Raw genomic sequence first — 22,347 nt, 5'->3', positions numbered from 1 at the left:
TATGCAAGTCAGTGGAGAAATCGATTTCTTACCAGTTAATACGTATATGCCTGCTTCATGTCCTATCTTGCCAGCCATGACTACAAGGAAGTTTCATTTCTGATCACACCGACTTCAATATGAATGACAAGCAGGCGACAATTTACATTCAAGGTTCTCAAATATAGCAAAGAACCACCAAGTTGTCACTGCATTCATTTGAAATTCAAATGTATACGCTTGTAAATGTATTTTGTGAATAGTAATTTCTAACAACTCTTTCCATTTCTAAATAAATACATTTGCGTATCATTTTAAAATTCAATTCCATTTTGATTTTATGAGGAAGTTATAAAAAGCAGTAACTTCAATAAAGCATCTGATCGCCCAAAGAAATGCCAACATAGCTATCAATCCTAACTTAATTTTTAAAAACAGTAAGTTTTTTAAGTTGACTATGTAGGGAAAATATACATGTGGAATACTTACTTGAAGAAGTATTACCAACTCTGAGAGGCTCGATCACAATCCCCCCTCCCCCCCCTTTACACAATCTATGTGGCTTGATCCAACAAGGTCTCCTTACCCGGTCGGAGTGGCCGGTGGCCGAGGCCAGCAGTTTCCCCTTCCTCCAGTCCCAAATGCAGACTGTGTTTTTGGCATCCAAGCCCACAGAGGCCAAACGCTAAGATTAAAAACAATAATTTAATGGCAAGATTCCCCATTACCCATGCCCTTCTTTCAACAAATGGCCACTGATTATCTACTCTGGGCCAAGCTTTGAGCTCCTTATGAAACAAAATCATTTTTCAAGATCCATCTTAAGTCCAAAGCATATACTGACTTCCATAGCATATACTGACATTCCAAAAACCTTTCAGTTGCAACTTATCTGTCCTTAAACATAGGAGACATATGTGCAAAAATCTCATGAATCTCTGATTAATCGGTGGAAATCACAGGAACAGAACTGGAAGGCAGGATTTGAATTTAATTTCTAAATGTAAGATCTTAATGTGAGATGTAAGAGAGTTCGGGATTTATAATATGAAAGCCTCAACAAACTGCTCCAATTAAAGGGTCTGACAAACACACAGAGGAGACGTCTCAGAAATAAACATTTTCATTCTTTTTAATTTCCATGATTTCACAAACATCTCAAGTGACTAAAGAAGGAGACATAATTTTAGTAAAAGTAAACTGGCACTCCATCTCCCAGTCCAAATTCTTTGGATTCACAGCAGAATTTGTCCTCAAAGGGAAAGGGAAATTTAACATGAGTATACACAACATCTAAAGTGTCCAAACACATTTTAGAAACACCAAAATCAGAGGTTCTAGCAGGATACCACTTCTAAGGAAACAGCACTGTGTAACAGATAGAGGTTTGGACTGGAAGAGTAAGTAGGTTTGGCTTCTATTTTAGTTTTGTGAGTAGCCAGATATAACACCCTGAAAAATTCATTAACCTCCTTAAATCTCAGTTTTCTCACCTGTAAAATATTTTTTTATGAATGTAAAATATTTTTTTCAGTTTACATAGGACTTTTGTGTGGATCAGTGAAATAATGTAAGTCAAAGGGTTTTAAAAATATAGTATTACCCAAGAATAAGAGTATCCTAGCTCAATGGTCGGCAAACTGCGGCTCGCGAGCCGCGGTTTGTCACTCTGTTGACTAATGAGTTTGCCGACCACTGTCCTAGCTTATGTATTTCATCAAGCATATTTGAGTGTGCATGTAAGTGTGCGAATGTATGGAATGATACATGGCCATGTATGACTATATGTACACATGTTAGTATGCAGAGATTATTCAGGTGTTTTGTTTTTTTTTACTATAAATGACTTCCCATTAGGAATATTTAGTATTAAAAATACATAGTTGGAGGTTTTTAAATGTGCCTTTATGAAAGGAGGTCTTTGCTGTAATTTTTAATTGAGTATTCCAGCAATGGAAATGATTTTAATACATTCTTTATTTTTATCCATATAAGAAAATTCAAAGTGCGTGAATTCCATTCAGCTTATTCTATTTCTTTAAAAAAAGAAAAACAGAAAAAGCAGTTAACATAAACACAGACACTTAAGTAGAACCCACATTTCTCGATTGAGAAAAAGCCAAATGGAATCTATTTTGTTCATTTGCAGTGACAGACCCCATAGCTACCTGAGGAGCATTTATATTGCCTTTTGTTGTTTGAGAGGGGATGGGTCATTTGTCATTTTCCAAATATCACTTGATTCCCGTGGACTCTGTCTAGGGAATAAGGCAGACCTGAAGCAATAGGCATCAGCAAGGCAGGAAATCCATCATGGCCAACCAACAGGAGGTTATTCTTCTCAACTGACAGTGAAGTCCACCCCTACCCCCACCCTGCAACATGGAGCCTAAAAGTTAAAGCTGATTTCCTCAGTCACATTACATTTTTCTTGTGATGATTTAGAACAGCAATTTTCAACCGGTGTGCTGCAAGAATTTTTAAAACATGCAATACGTGACTATTTAGTCAGGGGCACTGACCTTTTTTCCCTTAAATTGTCAAATAAAAATATGACAATGGTCGTTCAGTGTGAATGAATCAAAATGATACCTTTTTTTTTTTTTCTCAGATGGGCAAAAAAATATATTATTTTTGTTTGCCTCAGAATTTTAGTAGTTTGTGTTCCATGAGATGAAAAAGGTTCAAAATCACTGCTTTAGAAACAATTTTGATAAAGAATGTTTGCTAAAAAAAAACAAAACCAAAATCAGATTAGAGAATGCGCATGGGAGTCCATCTGAGCATACATTTACACCTGGACGTGCTCATGCATTCTGACCGGTTCATTTAATTTAGTCAGGAAGCCAATAACGGCAAGTTTGAAGAAATGTCACTAAACAGCCTTTTCTCTTTAGATGTGGATATACAATGGAACGCAGGCATTATCCTGACTAAATTAGATGAGATTACAGAGTACTAAAATAAAAAAATAAAATAACATATATACCAGGGTCTATGTTTTAGTGACCCTAGTTCTAGGGGGGAAAAATGAATAATGATCACTACTCTCTCAAATTAGCAGACTATACCAAATATATAAAGGTTAATTGTTTAAAAAGTAACTCAAACCAGGTCAAGTCCTATAATCCACTGAACTTCAAACAAATTCAGTTTGGGCAAGCCTTTATGAAAAATTTGACAGGTCTTTTCACAGCACAGACTCAGATATTTGACAAAAATTGAAGAAATTAACTGGCAGAAATATAGAGGGTTAAAAAAAAAAAGAGTCAAGGTAGCTTAGGAACATGGAGCGTGGAGAAAAGCACAGCCTTGGTAAGGAGGCGAATGCAGTGGGACTCGGGGAAGATCCCTCGAGATTTCCACTCTGTTGGGGGCTCTGGGAAGGCTAACTCATTCTTTCAAGACCTTTAAGAATGAGTTACTTTCCGGGGCAAAGAGGCTGAGTAGGGCACTTGAAGTGGGGAGGACTGCCTGAGAGAGGGTCTGAAGGTGGAAAAGAGCAAGGTGTGGTAGAGGAACCTCTCTGACTTGTCCAATCTGACCACCAGGGGAGAGTGAAGATGAGGCTAGAAAAGTTGGTTAGTCTAGAACGCCCAGCTACAAAGTGTGGACTTCGATCAATTTTTTGCTTTTCTTGTTTTTAACCAATTCTCTGACAATTCTTTTTCTGTCGGTGAAATGTATTATCAAGAAATTTACTGTGTGGACCAGTTAAGAGGTTACCTAAATTGTCAGGCACGACATGGATTTGGAACTTAAAAGATGGTGGCAGAGAGAATGGGACGGAGAGGATGAATGTCAGAGTTACTGTAAAGAAACTAATAAATACACATGAATTGTGCTTGAATTTTGGGGAAGTGGGTAGCGAGAAGTTATTACAAGTGACCTGAGGGGAGAGTCAGAGAGAATTTTATTTATTTATTTTTTTGGTGAATTATGAGGAGAGGATGTTATCTTCTGAAAGCAAGGGGAACCAACATGATGCTCAGAGTTTGAGGTTTATGGGAAAAGTCTGGTCCAACCCTCATTCCAAATAGGAAACTAACAGGAAGGCCAAGTGGAATTGCTGAGTCATGATGTGCCTGAGCAGCATGAGCTCATGACTTTCTTTCTGGAGGCTTTTTACCAGATGATGAGACTGAGGGAACCAAAATGGGTTTATTCAGAACTGGCGTCAGTGCCACAAGCTTGGAAAAGGGTCAAACAAGTGAAGACTCCAAGAGGCTGCCAAGGGGAGACAGCAAGGGTTGATAGACTTTCCAAGCCCAAAGGCTATGTGCATTATAATTCTAAGTGACTTATGAGAAATCATTAAAGGAAATGAAAACAGAAGAAGATACACACCTGTCCATCTGAGTCGAAAGCCAGGCAGGCGACTCCATGTGTATGGACATCTTTAAGAATAGACACAGTCTGGACATTATAGGAATCCCATATACATATATATGGCTCCTTCCCAACTTGGCCAGTTGCGACAAGAGTTTTATCTGGGTGTAAGGCAAGGCTGAAAAAGAAAAAGGCCTCTTTTCACATCCTACTGAGCACAGATAAAAACACCGATCACCTTTTATCCACATGTGTTTCTCGTTTTAGTTACCTAACAAGAAAAAAAGCTGAACTGCCCTCTTCACCAAATAATTAATTACCCAACTGGTCTAAATATAAATGTTCAACTTTGACAAAAAAAGAGGCTTAGCACAACTTAACAATAATCTCATCTAATTTTTACCCACTTGATTACCTTGAGACACTATTATGATTATAATCCTATGATTAGAAAATCTTCTACTTGTCTTTGTCTGGCTTCTTTCACTTAGCTTAATGTTCTTTAAGACAAGTACCATATGGTTTCACTCATATGTGGAGTCTATTGAACTAACAGCTGACAGCTGTAAGACAGCGTGGGCTGGGTTAGGGGAGTGGAGGGATTGAGAAAAAAAGGGGGGGAAAAAGAGAAAGAACTCGTGGACAATAAATAAATTTGAAAAAATATTCTATGAGGTTCTATAACTGCTTTATGTCATGATATTTACTTACTGATTTGAAAATATTATTCAGCTTTCAAATTAGCTTTTGACTTTCATTTGGGGGGGAATGCTGTTGCTAGGAGAAAGAGCTCTTCTCAGGATTAATTAAACCTGCTTGCAGAAGCTGGCTACCATCCTCATTAGGCTTTCAAAGCATGGAGGGGTCCAGAGTCAAGTGCAGTTTCTGTTGCCATAGATCATGTATTTTAAATGAAATTGTCTGTTTTGCATCAGTTACTATGACACCGAGAGAACTACTAATGACTATGCTCGTGTAGCATTTTTCCCTCTGCAGTCCAATCCAAATAAAACTTTGTCAAATACCAACTACAACTTCTAGGAATCTGTAGCAGTCAAGAGGGAGAAATGTTATCATGATGATTCCTAACTGAGAAATCACTGTTTTAAGTTTACTGTGTGAAGAAGCTGTGCCTTTCTAAAAATAGGTATTGGAAATTTAAAATAAAACAAAAAAGAGCGCGTTACCTATATGGAAAAAAAAAAAAAAGACTAGCAAATGACTGTTTACCCAGTAGCAAAAGTAGGTGTGTTTTTCTTTTCCGTTTCAGCACCTATAATAATAAAAATGTAACATGCTAATTAGAGCGGACAGCCGAACAACCTTCTGGACGTCCTTCCGGATGACCTTCTGGACAAAGCCGGGCTGTAAGGGCTGAGGCAGGCTGAGGCAAGCTGCCGCAGCTGCAAGGCCAAGTCCCTTGCACGAATTTTGTGCACCGGGCCTCTAGTGATTTAGTAAGGGTATATGCTCTGGAATCAGACACCTGGATTTGCACACTGGCTGCCCCTTGCTACCTCTGGTCCTCTGAACATATTGCTTGATTTCTCTTACCTTAGGTTCCTCATCTAAAAAATGAAGATGCTACACAAAAAAATAGGTAACATAATGGATACAGAGCATTTAGCACAGGACCTGGCACAAAGTTTCTTCATCACCATCACCCGTGTGACTGGCCTCAGGTAGACACAACCAGCACAGGCAGTGTCTCTGTGGCTACAGTGCGTGTTTCAAAAATGAACTACTCCTGGTCCTCCCCTGGCTCCATGTGTGGTCCCCACAATTCTGCAGCCACCAAGCACCACAGGGTGGCAGGTGGCCCTCACCCCACTGTGCTCCCTTCCTGGGCTCCTACCAAACCTAGTGCCATCTTGGGCAGAGGACCGAGCACCAGGCCATTCCTCACCGACAGGCCCTCCCCGGCCCGTGTACCCTGGAGCTGAGTGGGGGTCCCCAAGCCCCCGCTGCACAGGTCCGCAGTCCAGGCGCTGCCGGAGGCCACGGCCTGCTCCACTTGCCTTCTCCCGTCCAGGCTGGGTGCTGCGTCGGGTTTACGTTGTTCTATTTAGGCAAACAGGTGCAAAGAGGTGCGGGGAGAGCCCGCAGGGTGCCCTTTGCGGCAGTGAGTGCAGCTCCAAATGGCGGTGCAGGGAAGGGATGGGCTGAGCGTCAGGGGAGGTGGGATCAGGCCCCAGGAGCTGCTGCCTCGACCTCCCTCTGTAGATGCACCCGGAACTCACGGGATCTTGGAGTTCTACAGGGGCCGGCAGAGGAGGCCTGGGATGGGAAACACCTGGGCACCCCAGGTTCTCGGGGGGGATCCCTCATCCTTGATGCGTCAGGTGCCTGGCTCACACCACCTGCCAAGCAAACCCCACTCCCCCTTGAGGCGTCGCCTCCCCACCCCCAAGTCAGAGTCACAGTGCAGGGCGCTTTGGCCGCAGGGCTTTGGGGACCAGGTTCTGGCCTGAAGGCTGTGCGGGAGCTGGGGGGGGGGGGGGGGGGGGGGGGGGCGGAGCGGACCCCAAGGCCAGAACCCGGCGTGGGGGCGGGGGGGGGTGAACTGTGCGAGGGCCACGAGTCTATCACCTTCCAGGAGGACGAAGGCTCCGGGCTTCGGTGTGGGCTCTGGCTCGGCCGCTGGGCCCCCATCCAACCTCTGCTGGGGTCCAAGGCCGCAGCAGCCCAAGCGCACTGCTTCATTGCACACCCCAGCCGGCGGCAGCGCGGTGTCTGCGAGCGGTTCCCGGAGACCGGAGACTGGGGCTGCCGGTGCCTGGAGCCTTTCCCCTGGAGAACAGCCTCAGGGCGCTGCCTCCTCCCCACTGGGGCCTCCTCGCCCAAGCCCTTCTACCGGGAATGCGCTCCTGGGCCACCCCGCAGCAGGGAGGCCCACGGGCTTGGGCGGGGCCTGAGGGAGGGGGTGGGGTTTCCCGGACCTCAAACTGGGTGCAGGTGCGCTCTGTGGCTTCAGCTGTGTAGCAGGGGCGGGAGGGAGGATATAGGCTGGGACAGTGGTCGGCAAACTCATTAGTCAACAGAGCCAAATATCAACAGTACGACGATTGAAATTTCTTTTGAGAGCCAAATTTTTTAAACTTGAACTTCTTCTAACGCCACTTCTTCAAAACAGACTCGCCCAGACCGTGGTATTTTGTGGACGAGCCACACGCAAAGGGCCAAAGAGCCACATGTGGCTCGCGAGCTGCAGTTTGCCGACCATGGGGCTGGGAGACTGAGCATCAGGGGAGGCCCCAGATGCAGTGCTGAGACCAGTCTCCCCAGAGGAATCCTGGACTCTGAGACTCCTAAGGGCTGGCAGTGGAGTCCGGGATGAGAAACACCTGGGTGCCCACATCTACCTTAGCGGTCTAACAAGAGCCTGCTGGAGGATGTGTCTTCGGAAATCTCTACATTAAGGAGTAATATAAAAAGGTAGCACACATAAAGGCAGAGCTTTTTCACAAGAGTTGAATGCTAGAGGCTTTAACACTCTTTGCTGTTGTAGAACACTTTAGCATTCAGACTTGTGAGAGGTGACCAGTAAGGCATAAAAGGACCCTCCTAATCTCAACGTTGCTGGGGAATCTTTGGTATTTGATGGCATCTAGTTGTCCTAGAAAATTACAAATGGATTATGGAGTCCATATTTGTTTCATTAAAGTGGATGGAAGCCATCTGTGAAAAACTTATGACAAACTATGTATGTCATCTCATCCATCCATCCATCCATTCACTCATTCATTCAACAAACCCCTTGGTTTAAGAACCTAAGAAATGTCAGGTGCAGCATTACACAGACATACACAGCTTAAGAGGAAGGACAGACATGCAAATAAATAATAAAACGTCAATACCTATATACAATGACATAGAAAGATGCAGGATAGAGATGGAGCGGCCAGCTGCCCAGGACTTTAGTGGAAATAGTTCATATGAAAGACCAGGTGCAAGGGGCATGCGTGTGAAAAGACAATGTCCACTGCTAACGTCTTACAGAGAACAGCAGGAAACGAGATGGGTCAGACAAGCTGGGCAGCCGGGACAGCCTTAGAAGCAGGCCGGGAAGTTAGGGCGCTACTGACAATCCCTACAGGACGCAGCATGGACAGTCTCATGTCTCAGGAAGGTAGCCCTGGCAGCAGTGCGGCTCAGTGAGAAACACAGATGCGTGAGGGGTGTCAGGAGAGGCGGCAGGGAGGCAGTTAGGGACGAGGTGAGAGAGTCAGGTAAGACAGGGGTAGAGGGATAGAGAGGACCAGTCAAGGGATATTTAAGGGAAAGAGAAAAAAGAGGTTTAGGATGTTTGAGGCTAAGGAAAAGCTTGAGCATGTCTGAGGTGACAGAATTTTTGGCTTGGACAACTGAGTTGATAGCTCACAGAGCTTGGCAGCCTATGAGCCTGAGCCTGGGGAAATGGCCTTCACTCCATCCAATTTTCAGTGGGGACACCAAGGAGCCTCCTCAGGTCTGAAGTGCTAGGGGGTATGGAGAAGACTAGACCCGTGGTCGGCAAACTGCGGCTCGCGAGCCACATGCGGCTCTTTGGCCCCTTGAGTGTGGCTCTTCCACAAAATACCACAGCCTGGGCGAGTCTATTTTGAAGAAGTGGCGTTAGAAGAAGTTTAAGTTTAAAAAATTTGGCTCTCAAAAGAAATTTCAATCGTTGTACTGTTGATATTTGGCTCTGTTGACTAATGAGTTTGCCGACCACTGCCCTAGATGGTCAGGGACACATTCCAGAGACATAAATGAAACTCTCTGGCTGTAATCAAAGCTTCTATTTAAACGTGCTTGAAACTGGGGAACTTGTATGCATATATTCATAGCCCATGGACACAGACAATAGTGTGGTAAAGGCCTGGGATGAGCAGATGATGGATGGAGGGGGTCAATGAGGGGAAAAACTGGGGGACATCTGTAATACTTTCACCAATAAATTTTAAAAATAAACTAAAAACACTTGAGATACTTGGTAGATCCCTGAGGTTCCGAAGTACCCAGATTTCATGATTCCTGACTTTTCTCAGCTCCTTGAATGAAGTGGGAAATGAAATAGACAGTTTTCAACCAATCTTTAAAGAGGTCTTCAAAATAATTCATCTGTCTAAGTTACTCAATTAGCAGTGTGACCTAAAAACATCCCATTGTGGATTTGAAGTATTTTTACTCTGGTTATTGTTTTTTTCATTCATAGCAAAGCCCATACATTTATCACATTTATGAAAAAGTTCACATTGGAATTGTTTTTCTTTTCTTTTTTTATTGTTTTGGAGTGTTGTTTTTTGGGGGGAGGAAGGGGTTGCCAGACATTCCTTTATGCTGTTCTTTACATCATCTCTTCCCAGCCCATGAAACCACATTGACCCATGTTCCTCCTTTGTCATTTGAATACATTAACAAAATTATCTATTTTTCCTTTTCTAAGACAAGGGTGTCTGACCTCACTTCTCTGGCTTGCATGCAACACATTTGCTTAAAATGACTCATAATGTTCCTATTTATCCATGTCCATGTCAGGAAAAGGGAAAACAGAAAACAACCTTTGTTCACTTGGCCAACTGCTACTTTCCCATCAGCTTCCCAGAAACTCCACTCCTTTCATCTGGGTAACACAATGAAGCATCCATGCATCTTCTACAGCACGGCCAAGGGGCATTTCCTTTCATTTTAAATTTGACATACCATTTCAACAGCACTTTTTATATCTCATAAGAGAGGGTGAAATAAAACGTGACCAATGTTAATCACTGCATTTGCAAGAGCATAAGGGATCAGTAATGGGGCAGTTGCTGAGTTGCTGAAGCACTTATTTAATAAGCAGGGTTGAAGCTACCATCAAAGTATCGATTCCCTTTTCCCCACATCTCTTCACTTAGGAATTCGAGAATTTCATAGAAAGTCATTTTGAGCAGGCTCTGCTTTTGTCTAATCCCAAAACATCCTTTTAAATTTTAGTTCAGAAGCATATAAATGGCAGGTATGAAAATACACTGCCATATATATACATATATGGTAATGAATGTTCAGTGGATGTTCCTCACCTGTGAGCTGAACAAAGACACACACACACACACACACACACACACACACACGAAGCTACCCTTCAGTAATGCCTTTAGATCAGCCAACAGATTAAAGGAGGGTGGATCCCCTTATGCTATTAAGGGGCTGTGGTGGAAAGACTCCTGACCCCTGAATTCCTTCTGATGAGATTTCATGAGAAATGACCAACTATTGTGTCCTTCTTTGGAGAAAAATCACAGAAGTGGAAAATGTCACCATTACACAAAATACCCTATTCTGGGCTTTCCTTCATATCCTTTACTAACAATGTGAGTCTTTCTGTGACTGGACGTATTGGTACCACTTACTTATATTTTAAGTCTACGTGCCACTTGAAAGTCTGTAAATCCAAATCTCTGCTTCTCTAAGAAAAATTGCATTATAGTCACAACAGCAACGTCCTAATATTAAAACTTGAAAAATCGACTCCCTTTCACTGAGGGTCTCAGTACAATGGAGGTCTCATTCCACACCTGCATGAGAAGGTTGGTGTCATTCTAGTTTCTGTGGTATTAAGGTTATTGCAGTGATTGTGTTGTACGCATGGCTATAGACAAGGGATCAAGTTTTTAAAGAACTACTTTTCTGTATATATATAAATCTAGTTCCATTGGGAAATCCCTTCTGTTACCATAGCAATAGCAAGCACCCTGCCTAAGAGAAGAAATTGATTTGTTTCTCCAGGATGCCAGGAGGGCAAAAACATGCCTTTCTGATGTCAGATGAGATCAGGAAGATTTCCAAATATGTTGCGTGGGAGATTATGAAAATGAACAGGGCCATGGAAAGAGGCGGCCTTGTTTATGAGGTTAAACAAAAAACATTAATCAACACTAATCGTTCTTGATTCCGGAAGGCAAAAATTTATATGGGAGTACTTGTTCCAAAAATGATTCTGACTTTACCTTTTAAAGCCTCATTTCATTTTTGCCAGGTTGCATTCTTTCAGTAATAACTTTGTATGTTAGAGTATAATTTTTATATTTTTTAAATTTATTTCAGAGAGGTAGGAGAGATAGAAACATCAATGATGAGAGAGAAGCATTGATCAGCTGCCTCCTACATGCCTCACACTGGGGATTGAGCCCACAACCTGGGCATGTGCCCTGACCAGGAAGAACCGTGACCTCCTGGTTCATAGGTCAACACTCAACCACTGAGCCACGCCAGCTTGGCAGTGTATATATTCTTTTTTTAATTTTTATTTTTTATTGATTAAGGTATTACGTATGTGTCCTTATCCCTCCAATGCCCCCAGTGTATATATTCTTAATAGTCTCACCAGGAAAGTATGAGAAAGTCTTCTCCCTCCCTTCCCTGAAGATAACCCTGAGAGCACTTTTCCAGTGTTGAAGGTATAAGTACATCAAGGTGATGAGGCTGGACAGTCTGAGGGCAGAGGGGAAAGCTCTTGCTTTCCGGGTTGAAGAGGGAATGGTCCAACCTCAGTGGATGCTCACCTGTGAGGTGAACAAAGGCACAGGAAGGCTTTATTTGAACACGGTGGCCTGGGGAGTGCAGCCTCAGGTGGGATGCCTGTGCTCTGGTACTGCTGATCCCTGGGGCTGCAGCTGGCCCTGGAGTACCACCAGTGGGACTGTGATCTCATCTGACACCACGGAAAGTGCCCCACCTTCCTGGTAGGCTTAGTGGGGATGAACACAAGTGACAGCAATGCAGGCAAACCACCACGGTCCACTGCCATGTTCCTGAACTGTGTAAGCCCCTGAAAATTCATGGTTGAGTAGTCATCTGTCATCAACAACTTTGATGAGTGGTGCATCTAATGAGAATGAATGTGATTTATAAAAATAAAGAAATGTAATATATCTTTCATGCTGAGTGTTTCCCACTTCTAGTGGTATGAAGCTATATTCTAGCAAAACCTTATTATCACATAAAAGAATGGTTAAGGGCACAGTGGTTTGGCTGCCTGGGATCAAAGCATGGGTAGTATGATGCTGGAGCCAGCTTGGACTAACCAGCAAGAACTGCTAAATTTTAGCAATTCTGTGAATCAGTTGTCAAATATGGCCACTGTCAAAAATTAAATCACATCTATATATATAAAAGCCTAACATGCTAAGTGTCCGACCACCTGGGTAATGATGTCACATAGCAACCCATGGCTTCCTCTCCCTAGCGACTAGTCTCCTTGAAGTTTCTTCAGTCCAGGAACACGACTTGCTTTATAGCCAGGTGGAAACATTTCACACTTTAACCAAATGCCTGTGAAGCATTTTCACGTGCCTCATCTCATTTGATCCTCGCAGAAGTCCTGGAGTAGGTAGATAGGAGACTCAGCAGAATCCTATTTTATTTTCATTAGCCGGAAAACAGAGATTTAGAAAGCTTAGAAACTTGACCCGACTGAAAAGAAGTAAGAAATGGTGGACCTTGAAAATGACTTCAGGTTTTCTCACTGTGCAGAATATAGTCAAACACTGCTGCAGTTAGATATTTTACCTTTTGTTTTCCCTGCATGATCTACAATAATAATCTGCTTTGTGTTGATATTCACTGCTGTGTTGCTGACAATGATCTGAAAGAGAAGTTGGGGTGCTTCACTAGGCTGGAAAAAGTTTAGCTAAATCAGAAAGCAGGTCTAATTAAGCAAGTTTATCCTATATATATAAAAGGCTAAGTTGACTCATGCATGTGCGATACATATAAAGCTCTCACTGGCACCAATTGCACGTGTGTGTTTCCATCTGTCATTGTCAATCATAAATTTGGTTGACACTTCTATTATAGAGGAAAGGCAAATAGCAATATTAAAGTATTTCTTCTAATTAATTTCCTTTCAATGTGCACGAATTCGTGCACCAAGCCACTAGTTAAATTATAAATAAATCATATTAAAAACAATGGTAATGCATACTAAACGTATCGCTTCCTAACTATTTTACTATATTCTCTATTAACTATAGTACTGAGGTTCCTAATAAAATAACCCTTTGGGGAGAAGAAGAGAAGACGTGTAAGAATGGTATCTATAATCGACATCCTCTTGTATCTTTTTTTTTTTTTAGTAGTCTAAACTTTTTTTTAATTTAAATTCTTTATTGTTGAAAGTATTACATATGTCTCCTTTTTCCCCCATTGACCTCTCCCTGCCTGCTCCCGTCCCCCAGTACATGCCCTCACCGCCCTACTGTTTATGTCCTTTGGTTATGCTTATATGTATATATACAAGTCCTTTGGTTGATTTCTTATCTGCCCCTGCATCCTCTTGTAGCTTAAAAGGAAAGTTAATCATGTCTGAACTGGATGTCAAGAAATACCAATTGGCCCTTGATGGGTGGCTCGGTTGGAGCATCATCCCATACACCAAAAGGTTTGGGGTTCAATTCGAGGTCAAGGCACATACCTAGGTTGCGGGTTCTATTCCCCTTCCCCTCTCTCTCTAAAATTAGTGCAAATGTATCCTTGGGTAAGAATTTTAAAAATTGCCGAAACCGGTTTGGCTCAGTGGATAGAACGTCAGCCTGCGGACTCAAGGGTCCCAGGTTCGATTCCGGTCAAGGGCATGTACCTTGGTTATGGGCACATTCCCAGTAGGTGGTGTGCAAGAGGCAGCTGATAGATGTTTCTCTCTCATTGATGTTTCTAACTCTCTATCCCTCTCTCTTCATCTCTGTAAAAAAATCAATAAAATATTAAAAAAAAGAATTTAAAAGATAAAGAAAGAAAAGAAATACCAATTTATCATATTGTTTTGAGATGTGAAGGTACTCACCAGAAAGAATAGTCATAAGAATTAAAAGTGTTTCTTTAGGAAATGGATTTGGGATCAGAAAGGATGGGGCAAGGGAAGTTTTTCATTGTAAGGCCTATAAGTTTTTTATTTGTGTGCTAATATTGTATAAGTTAAAAGTTAAAACCAAATAAAATTGATTACCTTATGCAAAAAAAAAAAAATGGTTTAGAAACCTTCCACAGGCAGGCTGGAGAAAGTGATGTCTGATTTCTCAACCCCCAGATGTTCTCATCAAGTATAATTGTTACTGATAATGTGAATTAGATCAGCATGACTAGTCTTAAAATTCATTCTTTGAAAAAGGAGAAATACTGACTTAGGACTGCAACACAACAATTTAGTAATGAGACAGTTCGCTAATGAAAGGGATCTATGTGAAACCTAGCTTTCTGGAGCTATTCATGCCTTTTCTCCTCTTTAAACAAGGAGCATGACTCAAGCATTGAGGTTTATATTTGGCAGAAGTCCTGTTAATTTAGGATAATTAAATATGCCAGTCATGTGTTTCAGGAAGGTCTGACTAAATACTTTAGAGAAGTCATTAGTGAATCCATCTGGTCTAGTGGCTTTGCCAGATGGCAAAACATTACTACCTCTATTCCTTCTGCTCTTGGAATATTCTACCTCTATTGCAGAATAGCATGCGGTTATTTTCAGGGTAAGTCTTAATTTGCTAGTTTACATTATCAAGGGGTCTGGAAGGTGGAAGGCAAGCCTAACAATTATGTTACATCACGCCAACTGAACCACAAGATTTCAGGGCCTGTTGTTCTGTTGAATTCAGTGATTTTATCACTTCCATTTCTTCAGAATGTTCGACATCAAACATTTTAAATAGTGCTCCATTTGTGACCAGACAGTCAAAGGCACAGGGAGAGGTAACCAGCTATATTTCCCACCCATGAGATTATAATAATCCAAAATGAGGAGAACCCTGGGTTGAAGAGGGGTTCAACCCAGGGTTCTGAATGGTCACCTAAATGGAAAAGTAGCCAGTTTTGATTTTTTTTTTTAATTACAGAGTTGCATATAGCTTTGTATGAGTGCCTTAAAATAATTACCTTCAAACTAGAGGCCCAACGCACAAAATTCATGCAAGGGGCTCGGCCCTCGCAGCCCCAGCTGCCTCAGCCGGTCCTTACAGCCCTTCGCAGCCCCGGCTTCATCTGGAAGGCCGTTCTGCTGTTTGGTCTAATTAGCATGTTAGCTCTTTATTATATAGGATTGCCTTGGTTCTTTGACCATATAGAGTTAACCTTTGACACTTACCAATTCCCTAACCATCTGGGCCAAAGTCCAAAGCATTACGATGACAACTTTAATACTTCACCAATTGGTGCCTAAGGTAAATGCTTAAACCCAAGTGGTAACAGAGGCAGGGGTGGGGAGTTGAAGCTGCTGGAGGAGGGTCTGGGATGGCTGAAGGTATGAGGCAAAGATAGAGCCTAGGAAAGAGCCCAACATTTTATTGTCATTCTTAATCTCCAACCGCTCAACTATATGCTAGGGCTATGCATTAAGTTGAGCTGAAGCCCCGCTCTTTCCTAATAAAGGTCAGATTTGCATATATAATTAACTGACTTAGTTGACTGTGACCAGACAGAATGTACCTTGATGGAACTGATGCATCCAGAACTAGGGCACCCCACTATGGCAACTCTTGCACTTGGAGCTTCGGATTTTATTTTGTTCTTGGTTACTAGCACCTCCTCTTCTCCCCTTTGTTTATTTTATTCCTCTTCCCCTCTTACCTCCCCTTTCAAGGTTTTCTCTGTCTTCTCGTTGTCTTTATGTAGTTTGTACCTTCTTTCGCAATCTCCCTACTACTGCTGTGGCTTAGGGTCCCTCCTCGCATTTGGAAATCACTTTGTAATCCTTCTCTGCACGTATCACAGTCTACCTAGAGTCATAATTAGGCCTGTTCTGAACACATATCTCTCATGGTGTGAGAATTACAAGGACAAATCTTCTGATGTATCAATTATTTCACAATGCCACCATCCACCACACACACACAAGCACATATACTCACATACACTTACACACCCACACTCACCCACTCACACACACTCATCCACCTACCCTCAAACACACAGACTCACATGTACATGCTTTCATCCACAGACACATTGCACAGCACTGCACCTTGTGTAGCAAACACTCAATACGGGCTTAGTTGAATCAAATTTCATTTTCATGTCTTTTACTTCTGATGCCTAATATATCAGTATCGTTGTTTTGGGGAACTCTGTGATTTCTGGATTTGGCCACCATCTGGGATCTTGTTCAAGTACATGTTGCAATTTCATTTTCTGCTCTTGATCTGGTTGGAGATGGTATGTGTGAAATATAAGAATTCTGATTTTGGAGTCCTACAGACCTACATTGGCTCGAATTTCATCTCTACCATCTACTGATGGTAGGAAGGTCAAAAGCTATGTTGTGTCTCTGGGCCTCGATTTTCTCATCTGCCAAATGGGGTACATGTAAACACATAGCACAGGATCTGGGACTCAGTGAGCATTCAATAAATAGTAGTTATAAGTGACAAGGCCCCTCAGCATGACAACTAAAATTATTTATTACCAAATCGAAAACCTCAAATACATGATAATTTACTTATTTTGATTTTTAGATGTAGAAAACAACTGAAATGATTGTTTTTTTCTCACTATTTCTCTTCTTGGGATCATTAGTTCTAACTCTACAAGTATTTTTAAAGGATGTTAGCTACAAGAGGCAGGAATTTTAGTTTTTTTTTTTTTTTCCTCCATCATTGTCTCTGAAAGAGCACAGTGGTAGCTACTGGATGCTTTACAAATACTTGTTGAATGTGTAAATAAGTAAACACATATAGCTCCAAATATTTGAGATGGATGAAAAAACATTGAAAGAGCCTTTCATGCATATAATTCCTGTCACAGACTCCACAGACAAGAAAGATCATGAATAATTCTGTTTTGTACTCAATATTAATTGTTCCTCAGAAAATATTTATTTAGTCATCCAGAAGTTCAAAATCCAATTTTTAAAAGTGGCATTCTGAGAAGGATGGCATAACGTGTGGATCCATAGGGCTTCACTTCTTCCTAACTAAATTAGTACAAAATAAAAAAGTAATCATGTTGGTAATATTGGTTTTTGAAAAACTACATATTTGATTCCTTGCAATAGTTTGTACAGCAAAAATGTTAAATAGAAATGAAGAGTCTCTGAAAGTCAAGAGGACTGCAAACAAGCTTAATTCAAGGTCCCTGACTTCCCTTTGTATTTTAGTTCAGCACAAATGGTTTCATAGGGGGAAAGAGCTTTATCTAGGTTCTATTATTCCACAAAAAACAAGCCTGCCCTCCTTAGAGCAGGGCATGGAGCCTGGTCCTCTTCAAGCCTGGCACCACACTGGGGAGTGAATCATGAATACACTCCCTCCTTAAAGCCAGGATTCCAACAGTGACGGTGACGGGAATTCATATAAGCAGCACTTCCGTGCCCTGGCTGACCTCGCCCACTTGCATTACTGCATATTCTCAGACCTGTCATAGAAAATGATTTCCAACTCTAATGAGAAACTTTTAAAGAGCAGAAGTCCAGGGCTAAATAAAAGGAAGGAACCAGGGTAACTCTATTCCAGCTCCTCGGCCCTTAATGCAATGCGAGTCCTTTGTTTGCCAGCTCCTGTTCCAGCGGCTTTGCAGTGGGATCAAATTTCATCCCCAGAAGGGGTTTAGCTGGACTGGGGCCAAGGACCTACACACCCACCATGTAGAGCTAACACCCTCTTCCTCCCCTAACATCCCCAAATCTGTTTTCATCCACCAAAGGTTAAAAAAAACAAAAAACACTGCTTGGGAACCAAAATATTTCACTCAGTCCGGAATGGTGGTCCATCCACCCACCCATCCATATATCTGATATGCCATGGGTTGGAGTGAGAGTGCAAGGAATGCAGGCTGCGGCAAAAGCCAACAGACTCATGAGAGAATTTACCGTGTCAAGGTCAGACATATGTCCTTGAGCCAGCTTCTAAGACAATCCAGTTTTAAGAAAAATAACGGAAGCACCCTCGTGGTGGAGGTTTCTGAGGATTATTTTAAAACATCTACACTAATAGAAGAGAAACATGCAAATTGACAGTACCTCTGCTATGCCAACAAGCCATGCCCACCAGCCAATCAGGAGCGAGTATGCAAATTAACTCAACCAAGATGGCTGCGGCCACGGAGAGAGCAGGAGGCTTGGGTTGCCCCCAGCGATGGAGGAAGCCAAGCTTCCTGGCCTGCCCTGGCCTCCGCTCAGGCTACAAAGTTTCAATTATAGAAGATAAATAAATCTCAGATACCAGGGCCTCCACTTGGGTCGCCGGGGGGCGTGGCCGGCCTGCAAACCACCACAGGCCCCTCGCCCAGGCCGCCCCACGATCCAGGACAAGGGAACCCCCACCCTGATCCAGGACACCCTTCAGGGCAAACCAGCCGGCCCCCACCCATGCACCAGGCCTCTATCCTATCTAATAAAAGGGTAATATACAAATTGACCGTCACTCCAACGGCTGCCCCCATGTGGACACAAGATGGCCGCCACAAGATGGCCAGCAAAGGAGGGCAGTTGTGGGCGATCAGGCCAGCAGGGGAGGGCAGTTGGGAGGGACCAGGCCTGCAAGGGAGGGCAGTTGGGGGCGATCAAGCCTGCAGGGGAGGGCAGTTAGGGGTAACCAGGCCAGCAGAGGAGGGAAGTTGGGGGAAAATGGGCCGGCAGGGAAGGGCAGTTGGGGAGGGGGGGGACCCAGGCCTGCAGGGGAGAGCAGTTGGGGGGGGACCAGGCCTGCAGGGGAGGGTAGTTGGGGGGGACCAGGCCTGCAGGGGAGGGCAGTTAGGGGTGACCAGGCCTGCAGGGGAGGGCAGTTAGGGGTGACCAGGCCTGCAGGGGAGGGCAGTTAGGGGCAATCAGGCTGGCAGGGGAGCAGTTAGGCATCAATCAGGCTGTCAGGGGAGTGGTTAGGGGGTGATCAGGCTGGCAGGCAGAGCAGTTAGGGGCAATCAGGAAGGCAGGCAGGTGAGCAGTTGGGAGCCAGCAGTCCTGGATTGTGAGAGGGATGTCTGACTGCCCGTTTAGGCCCGATCCCGGTAGGATTGGGCCTAAACGGGCAGTCGGACATCCCTCAAGGGGTCCCAGATTGGAGAGGGTGCAGGCTGGGCTGAGGGACACACCCCCCCATGCACGAATTTCATGCACCGGGCCTCTAGTCTATACTAATAATAGGGTAATTTGCAAATTGGTCAGGACGCCATCATCATAGTAACCACCAATCAGCAGGCTGCGAGCACAGCAGGTGCAGGTGGGTGGGGACTTGCAGCGTCGGGGTGGGGCCACAGCAGAAAGGCCTCTCCACGCACCTGCACCGGGGGTCCGCAGGGTCCACAGGCGCGTGGAAAGCCCCTCCACCATGGGCCCAACCTGGGGGTCTGCAGGCCTCCCCCAGTTCCGGCTTACCTCTTTGGGGCAATCCATCGAGGAGCCCCGGATGGGTGGGCAGGGCCTACCTCTTTGGGGCGATGGATTGTGGGGCTCCTGCACTGTGATGGGGCACAGGCCAGGCTGGGGGACCCACCCCACCCCCCGCCACTCCAAGTGCATGAATTTCGTGCACCGGGCCACTAGTGTTTAATAATGAAAAATGTCATTTTTAATTGATTTTTAGAAGGAGAGGGAGAGGGAGAGAGAGAGAGAGAGAGAGAGACATTGATGTGAGAGTGAAACATTGATCTACTGCCTCCTGTATGCCCCATCAAGCCCACAACCCAGGCACGTGCTTACACTAGGAATCAAACCAGCAACCTTTCAGTGTACAGGATGACTTCCAACCAACAGCCACTCCAGCCAGGGCAAAATGTCCACATTTTTAAAACAGGTGCTCCAAAAATAAATCTGGCAAAAGGGAACCTCTTAATTCAGGCCTCATTTTGATGGAATAGTGAGTGATACCTTTCACACTTAAGTTCTGAGCTATTTAATAATTCTAGGAAACTATGTGATCCTTCTTCAAATATGAAAAGAAAGGGGTGGAGGGGGGAGCCTAGAGTAGTTAAGTGCCCAGAATGGCCCAGTTACTGGCAAAGCTAATAAAACCCAGGACTCCTGACCTCGAGGTCAGCTCTGTTGCTAGCCCCAAAAAATGGCTGGGTTTCAAATAAGCAGCATGGTCTCTGGAGAAAGGTACCACATAAGTAACCAGATTGGGAGCAAGGGGTCTGTGCCAGTAACAGCATCAACTATTGTTATTGTTCATCCTCAGCATAACCTTGAAAGACAGTTCTCATTTTTCTCACTTCACAGATGGGGAAACTGAGGCTCAGAATGTCCAAGCTCAGCCTACAGATTCCAGTTATCCAAACACGACTAATATAAACTTGCAAAGAATAAAAAGAAATTTTGTTCAGATTTTTGGGCTAATTTAAGCCAGAATTTTTTACCTCAAAAGGAAAGAAACAATTAAGTCCCCAATGTGTACCAGTTGGTCTGCTAGGCATTTTCACATGCACTGTTCTTTTAAAATAATTTCTCTTGAGGTTAAGAGAGCTCCTTGTAGTAAGGAGTTGAGCCAAAATTCAAAGTGAGGTGTGCCTGATTCTGAAACTTTAGAGCTAATTAATTTTACCTCTCTAACATCCATTTATTTTCCGTTATACTAGAGGTCAGCATACTTTTTTTCTGAAAAGGGGCAGTTAGTAAACATTTTAGTTGTTAAGGCCACAAAGTGTTGCAACTACTCGACTCTGCCGGGGCGTGTGAAAGCAGCCACTGGTAATACATCCATGAATGAACACATCTGTGTTCCAATAAAACTTCACCTATGGACACCGAAATTTGAGTATCATGTAATTTTCACATGTCATAAAATACTATTCTTCTTTGTATTTGTTTCATTTAAAATGTAAAACCATTCTTAGTTCAGGGGCCATACAAACACAGGCAGTCCAATGGATTTGGTCTGTGAGCTGTTGTTTGTTGACCTAAGTTTAACCATCCTTCTTTCGGTATCTACCAAATGCCAACAACCAATTAAAATTTTTGTCTTCTTAAAAATCTAGTTTGTCAAAGGGTTATTTTACTTCTCAGCACCAAAATCCATGATTTTGACATTGAACACATGGCTTGCAAGAGAAAATAACGTCTTGCTTTTTATTACAATACTAGAAGCCCAGTGCACGAAATTTGTGCACGGTGGGGGATTGTCCCTCAACCCAGCCTGTACCCTCTCCAATCTGGGACATCCCTCTCACAATCCAGGACTGCTGGCTCCCAACTGCTTGCCTGCCTGCCTTCCTGATTGCTCCTAACCGCTTCTGCCTGCCAGCCTGATCACCCCCTAACCACTCCCCTGCCAGCCTGGTTGATGCTTAACTGCTCCCCTGCCAGCCTGTTTGCCCCCAACTTCCCTCCTCTGCCAGCCTGGTCACCCCTAACTGCCCTCTCCTGCAGGGTTGATCACCTCCAACTGCCCTCCTCTGCCGGCCTGGTCACCCCTAACTGCCCTCTCCTGCAGGGTTGATCACCTCCAACTGCCCTCCCTTGCAGGCCTGGTCCCTCTCAACTGCCCTCCCTTGCAGGCCGGGTGCCTCCCAACTGCCCTCTCCTGCTGGCCATCTTGTGGTGGCCATCTTGTGTCCACATGGGGGCAGGATCTTTGACCACATGGGGGCAGCTATATTGTGTGTTGCAGTGATGATCAATCTGTATATTACTCTTTTATTAGATAAGATAGAGGCCTGGTGCACGGGTGGGGGCCAGCTGGTTTGCCCTGAAGGGTGTCCTGGATCAGGGTGGGGTTCCCTTGGGGCGTGGGGCGGCCTGAGCGAGGGGCCTGTGGTGGTTTGCAGGCTGGCCACGCCCCCTGGCAACCCAAGGGGAGGCCCTGGTATCTGGAATTTATTTTCCTTCTACAATTGAAACTTTGTAGCCTGGAGCAGAGCCAAGCCTGCTGTTCCCTCCGGGGCGGCAGCCATTTCTGTGGCAGTTAATTCACCTTCTACAGTTGAAACTTTGTTGCCTTCAGTGGGTGGGCCCAGCCAGGGTGTGCGGAAAGCTTTGCTTCCCCTGTTGCCGCTGGCAACCCTGGCCTGCTCTCTCAAGCTCCATTCTGCCGCCATTTGTTTGAATTTGTTTACCTTCTATAATTGAAACTTTGTAGCTTGAGTGGAGGCTTAGGCCTGCAA

The 22,347-nt window shown here is 44.0% G+C and overlaps 1 protein-coding gene across 1 annotated transcript in view; it reads right to left on the bottom strand.

Annotated features, from left to right (window-relative positions):
* Positions 1-22,347, bottom strand: part of EML6 (EMAP like 6) — a gene marked incomplete at its 5' end in the record, with an annotated part of 200,028 nt that overhangs the window by 122,175 nt on the left and 55,506 nt on the right. Inside the window, 2 exons of the mRNA XM_079792522.1 lie at positions 566-664; positions 4,327-4,486. Of these exons, the coding sequence (XP_079648648.1) occupies positions 566-664; positions 4,327-4,486 (259 nt within the window). The remainder of the gene's footprint in view (positions 1-565; positions 665-4,326; positions 4,487-22,347) is intronic.

This window comes from Cnephaeus nilssonii (assembly GCF_951640355.1).
Source record: "Cnephaeus nilssonii genome assembly, chromosome: 15".
NCBI classification, from domain to species: Eukaryota; Metazoa; Chordata; class Mammalia; order Chiroptera; family Vespertilionidae; genus Cnephaeus; species Cnephaeus nilssonii.
This window is presented reverse-complemented; position numbering and strand designations above follow the sequence as displayed.